The 17,536-nt window shown below is 37.6% G+C and overlaps 1 protein-coding gene across 7 annotated transcripts in view; it reads left to right on the plus strand.

Annotated features, from left to right (window-relative positions):
• The window catches only part of PPP2R5E (protein phosphatase 2 regulatory subunit B'epsilon), a 79,994-nt gene extending 66,139 nt beyond the window's left edge, over positions 1–13,855 (plus strand). For 6 of the 7 annotated variants that reach the window (XM_087747944.1, XM_087747943.1, XM_087747950.1 and 3 more), the window contains 8 exons: positions 27–86; positions 720–828; positions 1,828–1,881; positions 1,986–2,036; positions 2,881–3,000; positions 4,118–4,245; positions 6,664–6,765; positions 9,339–13,855. In XM_087747944.1, coding sequence (XP_087604070.1) covers positions 27–86; positions 720–828; positions 1,828–1,881; positions 1,986–2,036; positions 2,881–3,000; positions 4,118–4,245; positions 6,664–6,765; positions 9,339–9,438 — 724 coding nt within the window. In that variant the 3' untranslated portion in view covers positions 9,439–13,855. The remainder of the gene's footprint in view (positions 1–26; positions 87–719; positions 829–1,827; positions 1,882–1,985; positions 2,037–2,880; positions 3,001–4,117; positions 4,246–6,663; positions 6,766–9,338) is intronic. The other variant, XM_087747946.1, reaches the window with a different exon arrangement.
• The last annotated feature ends 3,681 nt before the right edge of the window (positions 13,856–17,536 follow it).

A 17,536-nucleotide genomic window follows, 5' to 3' on the forward strand; every position in this document is an offset into this window, starting at 1 on the left:
CTTATATTTAACTTTTCTTTTTTTAGATTTGTTTATGAAACTGAACACTTCAATGGCGTAGCTGAACTGTTGGAAATTTTAGGAAGGTAAACGAGTCTTTATTTATTATCTATCTCAAACTTCCCTTCTGGACACATCAGAATAGTGTTGGATTCGGAAAAAGTATTACTATAAGCCCTGATTCTGAAAACAGATGTGCACACATGCTCATCTTTAAGCCCATGTGGAAATCTCTGTCACATCTTTGCCAAGAGTATATAACTGGACACAAGCTACAGCCAGAAGTGTTGGATTGATTTTGTGTGTGTCTTAAATTTCGTACACATCATCCTTACATGCTGCAGAAATTTTTTTTTTGAGCACATTGACAGTGTGAATATTTCAAGTAAATCTAATTCTGGTAAGTTAATTACTCAAGAACACCTTGCTTACATGAATTTACAGACCACGTAGACAAGGTCTTATCTGTTTCGCAACAGGTTTGTGCAGCTGTTTATATGATTGTGCCTAAGTTGGAGCTGAATTGCTACCTAGATATGTACTGCACTGCTAATATAAAGCGGGACAAAAGTCAGCACCTGTTTACAAATGGCATGAGCCTGCTATTTGTAAACAAGTGCTGACTGCTAAATTATTTTAATCTAGAAAGTGCTTGTTCAGATGTCAAGAATGTTTTCTGTGATGATAACACTAACAAATATTTCTCTTCTAATTTCTAGTATTATCAATGGTTTTGCTTTACCTCTTAAGGCAGAGCATAAACAGTTTCTGGTGAAGGTGCTGATCCCTTTACATACTGTCAGGAGTTTATCACTCTTCCATGCGCAGGTAGAAATTACAAAAATATTTTCTGCTTAGTTAGAATGATTTTTTTTTTTTTTAAGGTTGCTTTGGAAATTTAATTGTGTAGCACATAAAAGGTGGGAGGGAAGTTTTGAAATGTGGAAAAAATGCAATAGATTTTTTTTTTTCAATTCATTTAATGTGCTTTGTATGATAAATGTCTTGCTTCTGATTAGATAATTAAAAGTCTAACATACATGTGTAATGTTTTGGGGATTTTGTTTAGTAGTTAAATTCTGTCTTTATGTTTTCCTCTCTGCTATTTTCTCATTCTCACAAGTTTGCCTTTCCCATTCCCTCTCCCAAGAGGATGTTTGGGTTTCCTTAGTCTTGTGCTGTCAAGGCTCTTCTTCACTCTGGCAACTTTCTGAATACTGATACCCACGATTTTGCATAATGTTTAACATTCTCCCTCACAGATTTCTCAATACTGCATTTATGCTCTTATATCTTTTTACACATTCAGCTTTCGTGACGTAATTTTTCCTCTGATAAGTGATACCTGTTGCCTTTCTCTCTAATTTGGAGATAGTGCAGTCTTTCTCGTGCTGATAAAGCTGTGCTTTCTAAATATGTTATTCCAGGTTTTAGCTGTGTCGGCTCATCTTGCAAGAGCATTCATGATTTTGACAATGTATAAAATGTGTAAAAAGGCGCAGTTTCAGAGAGTAACAGAAGCTTCAGAACATTGGTTGTATGACTGTATTTAGAATTCTAAGTTGCTCTGATTTTTATTGTATATGCTACTTTGTCACCCTAATTTTTTTTTTGTAACGTGTTCTGTTGTTTCTTATGAACTGAACTTGGAGTGGATTTGCACAGTGCAAACGATGCACCTCAGTTTAAAACTGGATGCAATTTCGCAATTTGAGAAAGCTGTATAGCATCTTACCTTGAGTCTCTCTTTGTTTAAAAATTGTTTCTTTATGGTTTCTTTATAGAAGTGTTCTAACTTTGTTTTCTTAAATCTTTACCTCTTCACAGCTGGCGTATTGCATAGTACAGTTTCTGGAGAAAGACCCCTCACTCACAGAACCAGTAAATATTTCTTTCGTACTTCCCCCCGCCCCATCATAAACAGCTTTCTCTCTGTTGAGAGAAAAGTAAAAAATCTAACTTTTTTTTTTTTCCTTCTAATTTAGGTCATTAGAGGTTTAATGAAATTCTGGCCAAAAACCTGCAGTCAGAAAGAGGTAAGTGATATGCTAGTATTAACGAAACATAAGAGTTATTTTGTTCTACAATATAATAAGTAGGGAATCTTTAGATATTTCCAGGTAGATAGTACGTGCTGTGGTGGATCTTGGTATTAATTCTTGCAGCTGATTTTTTCCATACTTCAATTCTGTTTTTTTGGACAGTTTTGACTATGAAAAGAAAAGTTTGATAACCATGGTTTCTATTCACAAAATAAGCACTGGTTCTTCTGCAGAGAATTTCTTTTTGTTTTAGAAAGGAGAAAATAAACATAGTTGAGGATAGATTGGAAAATTCTGTTAGATTTGGAATTGTTTATATGTGAGGATAATATTTTTCCAGGGAGGATGAAAGATATTTTACCGTCTGGTGTTTATGTACTAAACATGTAAAAGATGTGGTTAGACATTTGCATTTTTATTTCAAATTCTTGATGCAAATCTGAGTTTCCCTAATGAGATTTTGTGACACAGCAAAACTGTTGAGTATTGCTTCCAAAAATGAGGTAAAATTAAGAGACTCTGCTTAGTTAACACAGTTTAAGCCTTGGCCAAAGTCTTTGTCTGTATGAGGCTAGGTTTTCAGCATGGATGTACTGGTGCAATTCTGAATTTTGTTGTAAGGACTACTTTAAATACAGCATTTGCACACACTCGTCCTCTTAATTCACACTCTGAATCCAGAAGCTGCTAAAGGTATCACGTTTTTTGAGAGAGGGTCTTACTGAGCTAGTGAGGCTTCCATTTCTCCCTGAAGTGGTAGAATTTGAGGGTTACCAGCATTTTGCTGATCAAGATGATTCAGAGGTTTTATATTCAATGCTTCCTTCCTTGTCTTTAGGTCATGTTCCTAGGAGAGCTGGAGGAAATCTTGGATGTAATCGAACCATCACAATTTGTCAAAATCCAGGAACCCTTGTTTAAACAAATTGCCAAGTGTGTCTCTAGCCCTCATTTTCAGGTCAGTGGTAGAGGTTATTGTTTGTATAGGAACGTATAGTCTCAATTTCAAACGTAACACCCCCCAAATATAAATATTATTTTATGGTATGTGGTTTTAAATACTTTTCTGGATTTCTACAGAAGAGTGTATGTTGCAGTGGAAGTTTTGAGCTCCATGAATAACTTGTTAGATGTGTCTGGGGTTACAGCACAGAACTTGCCGTTCTGAGCCACATAAGGCCTTAAAGTGTATCCAAGCAAACTTTGAGCCCTTCTGACTGTAGGTGACGGGTACTCACCATATGGCCTTCGGACTGATAGACCACGTAGGATGTATTTGCTCCCTCTTCTAGTGCAGTATTGTGCAGCATTCTTGTTTTCCTACTTATTTCCTTCTGTAAGGAGATGTCTGGTTAGAGGTGATAGAACCCATAGCCTGTATTCTTCACATGGCACAACAGGAAGAAGGGGAAAGAATAGGATTTAAATTGAATCATATGTGAAGAGAAGATAGGATTCATGGCCTGGAGCGTCTCCGTATTAAGCTAGGTGACCTATCCTGGCACAAAGGCCTATGTGACTGGTTTCAGCTCTTCCTTGGTCTACATTTGTTTTTAGCATAATTTAGATCAGTGCTCTCCCTCCTCCCCCCCCAGCTCTTCCCCAAGGTGTTTATTATCATTGGTACCTTCCCCACGCTTAACATCTCTCCTCCCTTATTCAGCCCAGCTACTGGGCCTTTCCCTGTCTCCTTCCTCTGGTATCCCAGCACTGCTCTCTTCCTTCCGACTGCAGTCACAGGATTGAGGGAAAGGGGCGATGGGAAGTCTGTCTGCTCTCCCTTCCCCTCCGCAGCTGCAGCATTAATGCAGTGTCTGCACCTGGTCTTCAGTGAGTAACAACATATCACTCAGGGGAAAGAGAGAATGGATGCTGTGGGATCTGAATTATAGGATAAAAACTTAATCCCATTAATGCATGTTATGCTACTGATTAAAGTACAGTTTTAATTCCAAAGTTAATGATTGCTGTTAATTCATCGTTGTGAAATTTCTCTGTGATTTGTTTTTCCTTCAGAAAATTACAAAATTATAGGTATCTGAATTGCTGTTAATACTTTATTCCTTTGACTCAAGGTGGCCGAAAGAGCGCTGTATTATTGGAATAATGAATACATCATGAGTTTGATAGAGGAGAATTCAAATGTTATACTTCCCATCATGTTTTCCAGCCTTTATAGGATTTCTAAAGAACACTGGAATCCGTAAGTTTTTGCCATTACATTTTATCTTACCATTTGCCATACCACTGATAAACTTAGGGAATGTCTTGCTGAAGAACATCAGAATGGGAGAGATCCAAATTCAAAGCTGGCATGGGCAGGTGCAACTCTGTTAATGCCAATATAAATTAGTCTGTACTTGAGCTTGTCTTAAAATGTTTTTAATTATCTGGTATGTGTACAAAAATCAGTACCTTATGGGATAAAAATAGACCTTCTCACAAGTTGGAAAAAAGAGAAATTAGATGTTACATTGTTATTGAAGAAAAAGTGTTGCTCATCAAGCGTTTCTCCTACACAGTTTTTTATAAACTGGTTAACATCTCAAGCCTGACCGTAAATTGTCTAGAAGAATATCGCTTGGCATTAATAAAGCTTTGTGGCTCTATCATGGATGATACTTACGCCTCTGGTAGACCTCTGGTACTGGCATTTTTCTAAACATCTATGAAGTGTATAGGCATCAGTATATTCTTAGGTTGGCTTGTTTTTTCTAAATCTATTTAAATACACAGTAAAAGAGCGGTTGCTTCATATTGATATCCTGTTAATTCAGCATTTTTAGTTTTAAACTGAATGACCTAGTAGAAAGCGTTTTAATGAAAAATCCTATTACAGTGAGATGCCATGTATTTTATATTTTAGTTCAAAAGCTTTTCTAAGTCAAGATGGTTTAGTAAACCCAGTATTTTTAATAAGCTATGCTATGTTCAGGTCCCAGTTGCTTCAAGACCTTACTGTAAAGTATTTGTAAAATATTTCAAACATTAGTCTTTTTGTTCTGTACCTAGCCAAACCTTCAAGTTTGTGTGCTTACGTGATGAAACTAATGCTACTGGAAAGCTTCTGTAACTAACGCTGGTCACAAAAAGACACTTTCCATGGCACAGTACCGCATTACCAGTCTCCAGCCTGCCCATGCTCCTGCCCAACCTTTTATACTATGCACTAGGATGCTTCTGGGAATGAGAATATTCCAGTATACCAGTTCGCAGAGTTTTCATACCCACAGGAATTTTGTACCTTTGACACACAAGCCAGGTTAAGATACATATAAAATAAAGAAGGTATTTAAAGAATTTTTATATTTATAAGAACATTTATAGATGTAGGCAACAAAAATGAAAATTTATTGAAAGAGGTGGATGATAGCCAAGGGTGCATGGGAAATGGCACATAGTTTGTCTGCTGTATAGGTTAGCTCCAAAGGTTCCTGGCACCGGTGATGTTGATTCGCTGCCTCCTGGCTGAAGAGCTGTTTCTTAAGCAGCCCCGTGTCTGAATATGACAACCATAGTAGTGGATCAGGAACTGGGATCTCTTGGTTGATAATCTATTCCAAATTCTTTGAAAGTTTTTTTTAGATTCGTTTCTTTCCCTTCTCCCTTTTCAGTTGCTTTGTTCTTTCTTTATCTTCAACTCTGCCAGAAGGGAATTTTGACCTCTAGATAGCCAGACTATAGGCAGACCTATCTTACTTTGGAAATTCTAGTATATTTTACATTAGTTATCCAGTCAGATGGTATAAAAGAGTAAACTGATTCTACCTTTTTTGAACCTTTGTGGGACAGAATGCCTTTGAAGCCTTTTTGAAATTATTATTATTATACATCATTTCTTCCTGTACTAACAGATCATGCCTGTCATGTTTTATGCAGTTAAGCAACTTGAATTCAAATAAGCAGTGGTGTATTGGCCCTTGGGTAAGGTCAGGAACAGCAATAAGCAAAGCAGGCAGATGTTATAGAGAAAGGTGTATATATAGATACTATATATATTTTTTTATATATAAAATATATGTATTTTATATATATATATATATATATGCACAAACACACAGTTTTACACAGATACTGCAGCACTCATCTGAAGGATTTGTGGGGTTTTTTTAAGAGTTTTTTGCTGTACCAAAGTGAAAATGAATATGAAACATACAAGGAAATCACTCTTGAAATATAGCCTTGTATTTCGCATAGATGCACTGAATATTCAGCTTCATTGAAAAATCATAAGGAAATATGAATCACTCCCATTTCATGTTTAAATTCTATTCCTTCTGCCAGCATTGATGATTTGAATCCCTGGAGTTGCATTCGGAATTGCTCCACAGCATGAGGGAAGAGTCTGTAGTTACGTGTAATAGCTTTCTGTTGTTACCTTTTACCCTACAGTTTTGGTTTGCTCCATTTAAGTAGTCAGTAGAGACATGAAAGCTGATTCTCACCTTTAAATATGTTAATCAAAAGTAGTTTCACTGAAATCAAAGAATTTACATTATCATACTTGCAACAGCAGAATTGGTCGCAGAAATGCCGGTAAGAGAAGACAGTTTTATTTTACGTTTGGTTTCACCTGAAACTAATAGACTCCTTTCTTTTTTTCTTTTTTAATGTTTCACAGGGCTATTGTGGCTTTAGTCTACAATGTGTTGAAGGCATTTATGGAAATGAACAGCACCATGTTTGACGAGCTGACAGCCACTTACAAGTCAGATCGTCAGCGGTAACTTTTTAAAGCTTTTTTTGTCAGCTGTGCATAAGGCCTGCTGTTTAGTTTCTCCCCTACACTCAGATGCAATTGCATAATCTCACACATAATAGACACAGTGCCTGATTTTTCCCCTTGCACGCTCTTTAGCCTTCTCCTTGCAAGATGTAAGATAATATCATATACATATTGTTCTTTACCCCTTATGAAATACAGTACCCATTGCGTTGCTTGGGAATCCACATTCCTTGTGGATTTCCTTTTGACTCTGCATTCCAAAAGACTTAAATGGATCAAGATCTTCAATAATAAAAGAAAAACAAGGGTTTAAAGATAACACTTTGCTTAAAGACTTCAAAAAAGTTACACTGAGATTTAGAAAGAGATATGAGGGAAAACCCTAAGATTTGATTTTCCAAACTACTGTTTGTAGGCTAGATGTGGTCTTAAAGCGAAGAGACATCTCTCAACCCTTTCATTTCTTATTCGGAGGTCTTGCTGTATCTGAGTCTTTCAGCGTGCAGGATCCATTAGGTACACCACTCATACGATCATTTGTTCCACCCTAGTAAAATGCTTTTTGTCTTTTCTCCTATTTTCCTTAATCTTTATTTCCCAATTATAGTGCAGCATCTTTTCTCAAAAGTTTCAGCTTATCCAAAGCGTCAGGTGACACAGGGTACTGCATGTCGTCAGACCTTGTTAGGTTAGTCTAGTCTCTAAAGTCTCTTGGAGGCCGTATTTTTTGAATTGTGTGACTGGCGTCACACTGTGCTTTTGTTCTGCTTCGTTGTTGTAAAATACAAAGTTTTATACACAAAAAATCTACACTTAACAGGTTAGTTCATTAACACAGTATTTTACTTTTAGAGACTTGGATATTTGAGCTAAGATGCCAGATGAATTCTAGATCGGTGTTGGTAAATAAGGCTCAATCTGCTAGTGCAGTTGAGACAACACTGCACGGTTTTCTAGCCGAAAAGGCAGAGAATCTTAGGACTGGTCATCTAATCCAGCCATTCACTGAGGGAGCTCAGTGACTTCAATCAATTTGCGATTGCACTTTGCCCCTTACGATGAGGAACGCTGCTCTTAACAGGACCAGACACTGTAGCAGGGTGTCCCGTGCCTGGATAGTGGATGAGGTTTATTGACTGAACTGCACAAAGAATTTTTCTTGCACCTGCTGACGTTCTGTCTCCTATCAAGGCTGGTGCTAACCATTTCAGGATTTTTATTTACTACTTGTCATTTTAAAACATGTAAATACCTGAATGTATAAACTAGGATATTTACCTTAATGTTTATAGAAAGTTTTTAGCATCTTAATAAAACAGCATTTCAAAAGGGTAGCTTTGATACCACTTAAAGCTTGAGGAGAAATATGTTCAATATTAATGACTATGATAGGTCAAATAGGTAAGTTGGATGAAGTAATCATCCTCTAACAGTCTTTTAGGTAAGCAGGCATATATTTCATAATGATTAGAAGACAAATATCGGTAAGCGGCCTGAAAATGTCAGGCTATTTCACTTATATTTAATTTTAAATACTTTCTAGTGACAGTGGGCTCTTTTTTTTTTTCCCTTTACTGTTCTTCAGGGATTTTTCTGAAAGTTATTTGTATTTTTTATATGTTTAAAATACTCTTGGGAAATTAAAATTTCAAATAAATGAGCCAGATGTTGGCATTTTGACTGAATCAAGATGTGTAGGAATGCTTCTAATCCGCTGAAATATTTTTCAAGAATTCTCTAATGTGACTGGCAGAGAATCTGTATCTCTGTAATTGTTAGATTTCCATTTCACCTGAACCTACAAGGTGATTTAATAGAAATTGAAAGCATTTTGTACCTTGCAGTATCAAGGACATTTATTCAAAGTAAGCTGTGGCAGAGACAGGAAATTTAGAAAGCAAATAATGCAGGTAAAGCCAATGCTAGGTTAGCTGTTTTAATTTTATCAAATCAGCCATTAAAGTGTGTTGTTAAAGCAAATGCTACATAGATCTTGTAGGAATTTGGTAAGGAAAAAAAAAGTAAATCACTGAGCAAAAGACACATCTTGTAACTTGAACTTTCCCTTGGCTGGTGCCTGAGCTATATGAAAGCCACCAGTCAATGTAAGTACAAACGGTGATTCTAAAAGGATAAGGGAATGCTTGCTCTAGAAAGTGGCTGTTATTTATAAGATTCAAAAATACCTAGCTTAAATAAATAAACTTGAAAATAATTAAATGCAAGTTAGTCCTGAAATGTTAATTTTTATAATCCATGATATACTTGTTCCATAATCTAAGTCCACTGCATTTTTTTCTTCTGTGTGACAAATTAGTGTCTATGAACACTGTCACTTTGTTCAGCTTAGGTTTTATGCTCTTTTCCTACTGCTTTGGTTAGTGATATTTATGTAGGTAATGAAAAGAAAAAAAGAAAAAAATGTTTACAAAATTTAAATATATGTTAGGAAAATTGCAGTTATGCTCAACAAAATTAGTGCTGCTAATTAATGTCAACTATATATTTTTTAACATAAATATTGTACGGTCTTCTCTCCTGCTAACTCTTTGCTTTATTTCATCTGTCAGTGAGAAGAAGAAAGAGAAAGAGCGTGAAGAACTGTGGAAAAAACTGGAGGATTTGGAATTAAAGAGAGGTCTTAGACGTGATGGAATAATTCCAACTTAACAAAAAAACAAAACAGCATTATTAACCTGTGGAGTCACACATTTATGTAGTAGAAGATGGAGCAACAGTTTTCTGTATTGTGCAACTTTACAGTAGATTTCACATTTGTTTCATTATTACAACAGCACTGTATATACCTGTCTCTAAGTAAAGGAAAAAATAAGGACTTTAATCCAAAGTTTGGACAGCAGATGGACTTCTCAGAACTTTGCAAACATAATCATTGTTTTAACCCTTCTTTAAAACCAGTCTTCAAAGATCTGTTGATGAAAATTGCAATGTCAAATTCCATTGTCAGGACCTGTTCCTTATTTATCGTTAGCAGAGAGTGTAATACAACTTTCAAATGTGAACAATCTTAAAATTTAGCTTGTCTTTCTGCTAAACTGTTAAGTGTATTTATAGTAAAAGAGAAAAAAGACTGTCATTTCCTTATGAGTTTGTGTAACATCCTCCTTCTCTGGATAACTTTACTGTAATTTGACTTTTTTTCCTTTTGCACATCTTCATAAGTTGAATGTCCATTCAGATCAGGGCCATGAAAAACATAGGTCCTGAATAAAAGTTTTGTTTACTGGTGTGAGCATTTTTTTAGTACCAGGGTGTCTCTGGTGCTTCCTTAATTTGAACATTAGGAGTTAAAAAACAAGTAGGTGATAAACATAGTAGGAAAGGGAGCTTTGGATTCATGCACCTATTTATTGCAAATCCAAATTAGTGTCCACAATCCTTTAAAAATGGGCAGTGGTAACACCCTGGACTTCAGTACCTAACCAGTATTAGTGATACGGCATTGGACACACATACCGGAGTTGTTTTAGAAATACTAATGGCTAAATTATTACGCTATGTTTTTATTGGACCATTTTGAAAGAATAAAGACAAACGCTAAACAGTGCAAGCATGAAATTGATCTCCAGTGGTCATGGATCTAATTGGAAATTGAGTTGAGATGGCAGTTTGGACTGTTTGGAGTTGTTGCCTTACTTTTTAATATGTATTTATAAAGTGTTCCAGCAAAAGAGGATGTAGCCTCTAAGAAACATACTATAGTGTTTTTGTGGTTTTAGTACTATTACACATCACAATACCAGCCCTATGGTCTTAGCTGGAAAGGATTCTGGATAATATACTTCTGCATTCTCATCTGGATGCTCATTCCTAACTACTGTATTTGTTACCAAAAGTGGTTCTACAAATGCTACTGAAAAAAATTCTGGAAATCCTAATGTTCTGAGTATTAATAATAAAGTTTAAAATGCTTTTATATCAAAGGTGCATTGTGACCAAATTGTTTAAAACAAAAGAGAAAAAAAAATACAAAAACAAAGAAGAGGGCTGTATTATAAGTATACATTATTGGCTATCTGCTTTGTATTTGAAAGTGGAATCTTACATCTTTGGTAGGTAAAATGCTGATAAGACTTATGTACAGTATATATTTAGCTAATGCAGTTGCATTATTATATACCGAAAGGTATGTGTTTCAGGATTTTTCTCCAGGATGCTTTTGAACTGTTATGGACATATGACAACAGTGAATTGATAATCCTAAACCATCAATCCAGCAGTATTTGCAGTATAAAACTGAATTGGTGTTCATGAGTCTTTGTGATAGTTGCAAACATGAATTTATGACCTGTTGCCATTGATAGAAGTACAGTATAAATACAAGCTTGTATATTTTTCTTCCTACCATTTAAATATACAGTAGGATTTGAAGTTTTCATGTTTTCAGGCACGGAAAAGAGGTAAAAAAGAATTCCCTCCTAGACTACTGACTGTTTCAGGATTATCAGGTCACAGTTTGTACTCCCGGGTCTGCGCACACAAATGCTGTAAACTCAACGATTTTGTAAAAACTTGACACTGTTAATTCTGGAAAACAAGTGGAACTAGTCATATGCAACACCAAACACAACATGGTTTAATGGGATTAATATGAGCTTCTTTTAAGAACACTGACTGGGACGCAATGTAAAGTAGGCAGTGACTGTCATAGTTGAAACATTTTATTTTAAAGTGCTGAAGCAAAGGTGCAAGCTGAAATACTGAAGATTAAATAAATTTATAACAAATCATGTCCCTTAGCCCATTGATTTTGACAGTCTTTTATTTCTGATACCCAAAAATGCTTGCTAGTGTGATTTCTGTGTGAAATGATCATGCTTTACAAGAGGGTGGACTTAAACTCATGCTTAAAGACTATGTTCAATTGTGAAAAACTGAGATAGGATGGAGGAAAAAAGATTAATGTTTTCCACCTGGTGGAGTAAAACACAACGATGTGAAATTAGAAGAAGCACCTTGTCCTGTACTTAGAGTTTAGGTGAGTGTTGTTTGTTCGTAACTATTTTTGGTTTTGACATGACATTCTGGTATTGATCATACAAACCTGATGAGAACCTGATGGGTTGCAATATTTTGTTAACTCTGATGTTACCTCTGATGTGGGGATAGTGGGGAATATCTAAAGTTTATAGATGATTTATCACTTCCGAGAAGGAATGTTGCGTTAAAGTGAATGAGACGATGTGATATTAGTCACTTGACTCTAAAAGGCTGATACGACACTAGGTTGCACTGTGCGATGTACGAGAAGAAGCACTTGCCACAATGACATGAGCGTACCCCCGGGATCCACTCTTTGCCGCAATCCAAACGCGATGTCCTGCCGCTCTGCAGAGCTCCCATTGCTATCAGTTGGAGTTGCAGGCAAAGAAGAAGGCAGTGTATGGGCCCAAGTGTGATCAGTGCGTCTATTTAATTATGCTTTCATTTGCTTGTTGAGTTCAGAAACTACCTTTTTTTTGTGTAAATGTTTTTTATTAACTGCTCGTACGGCAGTTGTTGGGCGGTCGCTCGTGTCCTGTACCATATTGGTTTCAGGAGAAAGGATTGAATGCTCTCTGGTAGAAGGAAAGAGCTGCATTTTCAATACTAGGGCATTGCATTGGGTCATGGGGATATAACAACTGTAAAAGTAAAGTTCCTCTCATATACTTTAAATGGAGCACACATTGCTTTCTTCATCTTGCAAGTCTCCCGTATTGTTTTTCTTTCATTGCTTTTGAGTGTTTTTTGTCTCTCTTCCAAAGGTTGGAATGCTTTAAATGAAAGTATTCTAATGCTATTGGAGTGTTCACTAGCAGAGTTACAGTAAATTTAATCTTGGTTTTGTTAGCATAAATAAAAGGATTTAATTTATTTTTTTTATCTCCTCCTATATATGGAAAAATCGAGGGTGTTGGAGCCAAGAATTGCTTCAGTAAGAAATGCAGCAGCTGTACTTACACGTGCGTGAGTACAGCCTCAGGCTCCCTCGCTCTATGGAAAGGAAAATACATTAGGAGCTTTAAAGACCCCTTCATTGTTTTGTGAGGAGGCAGAAATACTAGATTCTTCTCCCCCCAAGTAACACTGAAATAATTTGCTTTTAGTTCTGTCTTGGAAAACAAAGGTAGCCTTTTCTCTTAATTGTGTACCACCACCATCCCAAAGCAGTTGCCCTAAAACAAGACAAAGGTGACAATGCGGAAGATTGAAGATGGTTTTTATTTACGTGTGGCTTTTTTATTTTGGCTCACCTGCTTCCCTCAGCAGCTCTGGAGTGAGCCACGAATTAGTTTTTCTAGTTGATCTGTGCAGCAGATTTTGTATAGCCCAGTTTTTCATTTTGAAGTCTATGAAGCAGTATCTTGAAACAGAATGGAGCTAATTTTGACTGAAAACTTCCCCATCCAGGGAAGCATACGCTTTTTATCATGACCTCTCTGAATACAAGTTTTTGTTATTTGGATCACTTACTGTAAATATGTTGTATTCATAACCTCATGTAACGATGAGGAGTTTTCAAATATAAATAGTACCGATACATTTCTTGTTGTTGTCCTATTTTTGATTGTAGTATAGCGAATGACCTGTCATGCTTTTTGTTTCAAGGTTAGCATTAGAATCATAGATCTTAATATTTTAGCATTTCATTGTTTAAGCAGGAGAGGGCAGCAAAAGTTCATTTTTCCCCATAGGAATGCTCTGGTCCATTACCGTTTTTAAACTTCGATGCATCTAACTATCTGTGGGTAGGGGGGAAAAATGAAACATTTTTTATATATATTAAAAGGTGCATATGAAAATATATAGACTGGTCCAACCAGACTGTGATAATGTCTTCTACTCTACATCCAAGTAATAATAAAAGAAAAATACCTTCCACCTCTGGATAAAGTACAAGCAGGTCTTAAGCTCTTGGATTCAAATGTCATTCTTTGGAAATAATTTACTTTCTTAAAAATGGTATCAAAGAAACTCGAACTCAATGGTGCTCCCAGCTATAAATGTGTAATCTTCCTCTTTTGCACATGCTCAAGAGGCTCTGTACTGTGGGTGCATCTAAATAAAGAAGCAATGAAGTGTTTTCCAGGTGCTTGGCTTTTTTTTCCCCACCTCCTCCCGTCTAAACATCATGTACCTTTTCCCCAGTGAACTTCCAGCGATCAGGTAGCCGTTCGCTTGTGCTACGTGTAAGGACACTTGTCTGAGAGGAAAAAACCTAAACGACGAGGTGGTAATTTAAGTTTCTGCCAGAATTAGCATAGTAAACGCTCAGTTTTCATTAAGTTTATTTTTTTTCAAGGTCCTCTCCTGGTGATGAGCATCCTCGCCCTGCACACAACCATGCCTGTGAGGGAGGTAAAGAGCAGTGGATACAGCAAAGAGGCGTTAGAGCCACACAATGTCCTTGATAAACCCTGTGAGCCCGACCCTTTGCAGCTGGTGAAGGAACTTGTTCTTTTATAGCATCGTTGTGCTGTTTCAGTCCTGGTGCTACCCTGCCTTGCAGTTTGGAAGCGATGAGAAAGGCTTAAGATGGTTCTGTATGTGGGAAAGACCCTCTGGAGAGAACCACGGATACAGCCGGGTAAGGGGCAAAGCTGGTGAGCAGCTTTAGCAGAAGAAAAATTTATTTTTTTTAATGTCTTTTAAAATAACAGTTTCCTATGTGAATTATTCCAGTAGCCTAATTCTTAAAAATTCTTTCCATTTTGATTTTTTCCAAATTAAATTTTCAGCGGTTGGATCTTGCGTACCTCTGTTGGAAGAGCCCGTTATCACAAATCTCTTTAAATACTTGTAAGACAATATTCAGATCACTTAACAACCTCATGTCTCTCTACTTTCTTATTGCAAGGCAAGTATTTTCCAAAGAAGTTAAAAAAAAAAAAAAAAAGAGAACACGCAATAAGTTGGCCTTCAGGGTAGGATTTGTCTTCAGCACTTGCAAGTTAGAAAACAACCTTTAAAGGATTGGAATTAAAAACTTAAATTAGTTTCCTACTTTTGGTAATGATAATTGCTTTGCTAATTTTTCATCTATGTCTTTCCTTCTCGGGAATGTTCTGGTTTCTCATATAACAGCAGAGCGCCGAGTTTATCCGACCGTAAGTTTGGAGCCCAGATCCCAAGCCTGTGGCCTACGCAAGTGGCTTTGTGTGCAGGTGAAGGCTGTTCCTAAGCCTGTATTCAACCAGCGCTTCAGTGTGCAGGAAAGCAACAGCTTGGGTTAGAAACTGATCCGAGGTCCTGTGGCACGAGTTCGGAGCTATCGATGGTTTTAAAGATGAAATGCTGAAGCCAAAGCGAATATCCTGAATTCGCTTTGTAAAGTAAATCCCTTGAAAGAATGTGTACTAACCCACTGTGAGTAGCAGGCCTTTCTGGAAGTCTCCATCACATGAAAAATTGTCATACTGAAACTTTACCTTTTACTGTTTTTCTGGGTTTCTTTTTTTTGTTTGGTTGGTTGGTTGGGTTTTTTTCCCCATTCATTTTGTCTGTTCAGTACTGCCCCCCTCCCACCTCGGAATCACTGAAGGTGTGAGAAGTTAGAGATCACTCGGGAAGGATGGAAAGCTTACAATACATTTAAAGAAACATATATTTTGTATTGCTGGACAGTGGCTCATACCCTTGATACACACTCGAAAACATCTGCGAACTTGTCTTGCGTTACCCCTGAATCTGGGAAGGTCTTCCAAAAAGAGAATGAGAAAGAGAGATTCTCTACACCTTCTGACTTCTGTTTTTGAAATTCTTCCTTTGTCACCGCCTGGGCCAAGTTTTTGCTTGTGTGCAAAGCCTCTGCACTTCGCCGACAGAGAAAGCAGCAGCCCAGAGGCGGTACGTACGGAGCACCTGGCTTGCGGAGTGGCGCGCTGAGGGTACGCCCGCCAGCCCGCCGGGCAGCGCAGAAGGGAGCTGGAGCATAATGGCCCTGACAGCGAGGAAGGAAAGGCGTTGCGTTTGCACCAGGATGCGTGCAGGCCTCCAGCGACTAAAGGCAGAGGTTGCCTGTGAACCTTTTTTGAATTGAGCAGGCTTGGGTCAATTTTGAATCTTCACCTTCTGGTGAAGCGGAAGGTGGTTTAGCTGCATAAGCAAACTGGTCAAACAGTTCAGCTGAATTTTGGGTATCTTCTAATATTAATTCTGCAAAATGTACTGAGTAGGACTACAGCTTATGCTCATCTGTCGTCCCTATGACTATGCAATAACTCCCATGCTTTTCTAGGTATTACTTGGCTACGTAGATAATGTGCATAAGTAGAAAATTGCTGTGTGCTTAACCATCTCAAGCCAAGACTGGCATCTGCATCATATAGCCTTCCATTCCAGGCATCTTGGAGGCAGTAGGCTCAAGTCTGCAGTTGACAGATCTCAGAGTACACTGGAACTTGGCAAAACACACTCTTGATTTCTGGAGTAAGGAAATGTGGAATTCAGACAGTGGTAATTAGTTTATTAGTCCACAGACTATTTCACAAACACAAAGGGATGTTATCGCTATTTGCTGTCCATGACACTCACCAGACAATAATTGTCATGGTTAGTGATTATGCACTGGATTTCAAACGTCAGTTCTGGCCAGACAAAAATTACTCTCAAGGATACAAAGGAAAATATTTCCTACCGCAGCGCGGTGCCCCACGCTGTCCCCCTTTCTCCTCGTGCTGCCGAGTGATGCCAGCCTCCTGCAACCAGGCCCTGCAAACACCAGCGCGAAGGCTTGCAATGGACTGAATTTAAGCAAAATTTGTTGTTCTATTCAAAATAGCCATAAGGGGGACAGGATTGGTGATGATGGACCAGGGGGTATTTTAGCCTTATCCAAGCAAATGCCTTTCCATGTGGTTAGCTAAAGAACTGGGATTTTTTTGAGAGGCCCTGTGGAGCCTTGTTCTCACCGGACTTCGCAATGTAACTCTGCTTCAGCAGAAACTGTGTTGAAGCTTTTTTCCAGACACGATTCTATTTCTATAATGACGTTAAATCTATTAAATCCCCCTAAAATTTCCAACGTGAATCATTAGAAGACCCCTCCTCTGCTTCAAATCCCATTGCTATCTATTTGATTATTCGGAGTTTGTTGGTAAAGTACTTTGAAAATGTTGAAATCGATAAATTTGCTCCAATATTTAGAAATGCTTCTGCAATAAATGCAACAGAACAGCTGAAGATTTGGGAGATAAGGGCTTTGATTTGACACCCTAATGTAAGATCATCCAGGGGATCATTTTTTTTCCTTCCCTTTTTCTTCCCCCACCCAACCTATTTCTGTTTTCTCTTGCTGTAGAGCTAATTCTGCTGATGGTAAATTCGAATATGTGCAACACAGAAGCCAAATGAAAGAAAAAAGGAGCTGCTTTCAAGAGCTGTGCTTCCAGAGAAGGTCCGCGTAAGTCCCCCTTACAGCACCACCTTCAGCGCTCCTCCCTCAAGCTCTCCTCTACGCGTGGCAATGTCCAGTTATCCCCCAAAGCTCCTAGAGAGGTAATGCCTTAATTTAGGGGTATCTCTGAGAAATAGCTGCAAAGATCAAATCATCACAGGCTGCGTAAGCCTTTTTGATTCTTCTAATACAGTTTAGACAGGCCAAGCATATGCAAGCATTCTTGCTGGTTTGTAGATCTTTGTCAGAATTTGGGAGAGCAGCATTTTAGTCCATCAGCTTTCAACTTTTTGACTTTTTTCTCTGAATTTTCATCTGGTTTTGTTGCAATGAGTGTGTGTTACTAACTTCCTATGCGGTCCAAATGCA

Source organism: Nipponia nippon, unplaced genomic scaffold (genome assembly GCF_047370975.1).
Source record: "Nipponia nippon isolate SJK-2023a ecotype South Korea unplaced genomic scaffold, ASM4737097v1 scaffold_11, whole genome shotgun sequence".
In the NCBI taxonomy this organism is placed as follows: domain Eukaryota; kingdom Metazoa; phylum Chordata; class Aves; order Pelecaniformes; family Threskiornithidae; genus Nipponia; species Nipponia nippon.